The sequence below is a fragment of the Poecilia latipinna genome, unplaced genomic scaffold (assembly GCF_001443285.1).
Source record: "Poecilia latipinna isolate Pla-1442-1.1 unplaced genomic scaffold, P_latipinna-1.0 Scaffold5953, whole genome shotgun sequence".
In the NCBI taxonomy this organism is placed as follows: Eukaryota; Metazoa; Chordata; class Actinopteri; order Cyprinodontiformes; family Poeciliidae; genus Poecilia; species Poecilia latipinna.
The window spans coordinates 6592-9118 of NW_015118569.1; the positions used below are offsets into that span (position 1 = coordinate 6592).

Consider the following 2527-nt stretch of genomic DNA (forward strand, 5'->3'; position numbering starts at 1 on the left):
ACACATTGTCGGCGCTGACATTTTCCTTTTCTTGCCTAATTAGCTGTCCTTTCCCCTTGCCTGCTGTGGTGTCAGCCAATCGGCGAAGGCCAGTCATTACACAAGCTTTATTTCAGGGTCTTTGTCAAATGAAGAATGAATGTGACAGTTCAATCTAACCTTGGCAATAAACCTCACATGGCCCCCCCTTCTCTGCTGATTCGAGATTCAGCTTAGTTATTATGTTTGGACACACTGCATAGGACTTTGTGTCTATTTGAAATGCCACCCTGTTCTTTCATTTTATGTTTTAATCTCACTTTTTTTCTTTCTCTTTAGTTTTGGATGTCTGCCTTGGCCACCACTATCCCTGTGCCCTGTGGAGCTTTCATGCCTGTGTTTGTCATTGGTAATGAGCAATTTACAATGTGTGTTTTAGAACAGTGAGCTCAAGTCTGTCTTTTTGGAATAGGTGAAGTTAGGCTGTCATTTAGGAAGTTTAATCAGCCCCATCAAAGACTTGGTTCAACAGATAAAACAGGAGAGAGATGACAAATTACACAGGATGTTTTAAAAAGTCTTGTTACAGCATCAGTATCATATAAACTTTTTGCTTCTGGTGCAACCAAAAGAAAGTAGTGACTGAGAGGACAGCCTTTTCCTAAAAGCAAGGACAAAACCCATCAGAATTGTTCAGAACTATTATGGCAGAACCCTGATTGGGTCCTAATCGTAATTAAAAATGTCTGCACATTTTGCAGACATTTTGATAAATGTCTGCAAAATGTGAAGACATTAAGACACACAATGATGGTCTGTGTTTTTCTAACATATCAGCATATGTGAATATTTCAGATCAGCTATAAAAATTCTGAGAAATATGAGTATGGTAAAGATTTTTTGTACAATGTAATAAAAATGCAAATGTGGTGAGGAATATATTTGCTCTCCAAGCAAAATAACCCTGAAAGTAGACCATAAAAGGCTAAAATAAGTTTCCAAAAAGCCTGAGATGACATCACAGGACCATACATTCTCAAGTTTAACTTTAATAGAGGTGTACAAGGGGAAAAAATATGTTGGAAAAAATGAGACACAAAGAATTTTGGATCAAAGTTCTTTGTACAGATGAGTCAAAATGTGAAATATTTGGACACAAGAATAAAGAGCATTTTTGACTAAATGCAACATTCCAGGAAAACAACGTCATACCAACTGTGAATGTAGCACTGCATGATGGAATGTGTTAAATGTAGTATTTATAGTTTCCATTGTACAGAAATTTAGGTTTATTACTTCTCTACATGTAGGGAGAAACCCGAGGTCTGACTGTTTGTTTCTTCATCCCTGTGTCCCTGTGGTTTGGCTATTGTAGGAGCAGCGTTTGGTCGTCTGGTTGGAGAAAGCATGGCAGCCTGGTTCCCAGATGGCATTCACTCTGATGGATCCATCTATCCCATAGTGCCAGGAGGCTACGCTGTTGTGGGTATGTTGAGCACTCATTAATTTATTACCAGATAACTTTTTTTTCTTCTTTTCTTTCTGGTTATGCTTTTGAATAAGTATGAATGTCTGATTTTGTGTATTTGTAGCATTCATGTAGTTTTATTCTTATTAGGTTTGAGTTCCCATCTCAAGACCAAAACTTTCTAATTCACCACAAATAAATAACCTGAAAAAGTTATCAGAGTTGAACATAATGGAAACAAAAATGACCCAACAAAATCAACCGAATGCAAAAGTACTTTTTTGAAAGAGGTTAATTATAACACAATCATCACTTGTTGGTGAACTTTATTAGTAAAGATTCAATAGGTTTTTTTATATACTGTAGATGAGTGGTAGAAATGATTGATTTTACTTTCTTTTTTTTTAACAGTGATTACACATCCACAATATTTCTTAAAGTTGCGCATGTGAGATCCAGTGTCGCTGCAGTCCTACTTGTTGACAGCAGTGCTGATTATGCCTCTGCTGCAGCCTCGGCGCCTGCTGTTTTCCTTTTTTTTTCTGGGCTTGCTGATGCTGTTGTGCTGTGCTGTAGCTGATGACTCAGCCCTTTGCAGGCCCGACATTCTGATGAGCCTCTTTCATCTCACAGCAGAGCTCGCTCTAAGGACTGAGCATTAGGACGGGTGGAGAGAGCAGCAGCAGCATTTATCTGAGGGGAGGGAGGCGGACAAGGCCTAATTAAGTTATGGGAAAGAACAATGAAACCTGCTGGTGCAAACTCTCCCATCTAGCATCTGTTTGTTCATTCTCTCCTCGTATTGCTCTCTCTTTAATTCTCTCATTCTCCTCTGTTCCTCTTTTTATCCACTGTTTAAATTGGACTCATCCATTTTCTTTCTGTATGAAGACTCATTCACACCATGCTGCTCTATCTGATTAGTCCCAGATTTTATACAACTCTTTCTACATCACTTTTGAGAAAGGGGGAAAAAAAAGAGGTTGATGCAGAGATTTCCTCCAGTATTAAATTAGATGCGTGGGTCGATTTCTGCTTTATGGGTGTGTAGGAGAAGAATGTGAATTTATTTAGCTGAGC

At 38.5% G+C, this 2527-nt stretch overlaps 1 protein-coding gene across 1 annotated transcript in view; it reads left to right on the plus strand.

Annotated features, from left to right (window-relative positions):
* LOC106943789 (chloride channel protein 2-like) overlaps nucleotides 1-1465 on the plus strand; it is a gene marked incomplete at its 3' end in the record, with an annotated part of 6965 nt that extends 5500 nt beyond the window's left edge. Inside the window, exons 4-5 of the mRNA XM_015027084.1 lie at nucleotides 319-388; nucleotides 1355-1465. Coding sequence (XP_014882570.1) covers nucleotides 319-388; nucleotides 1355-1465 — 181 coding nt within the window. The remainder of the gene's footprint in view (nucleotides 1-318; nucleotides 389-1354) is intronic.
* Nucleotides 1466-2527: the final 1062 nt, after the last annotated feature.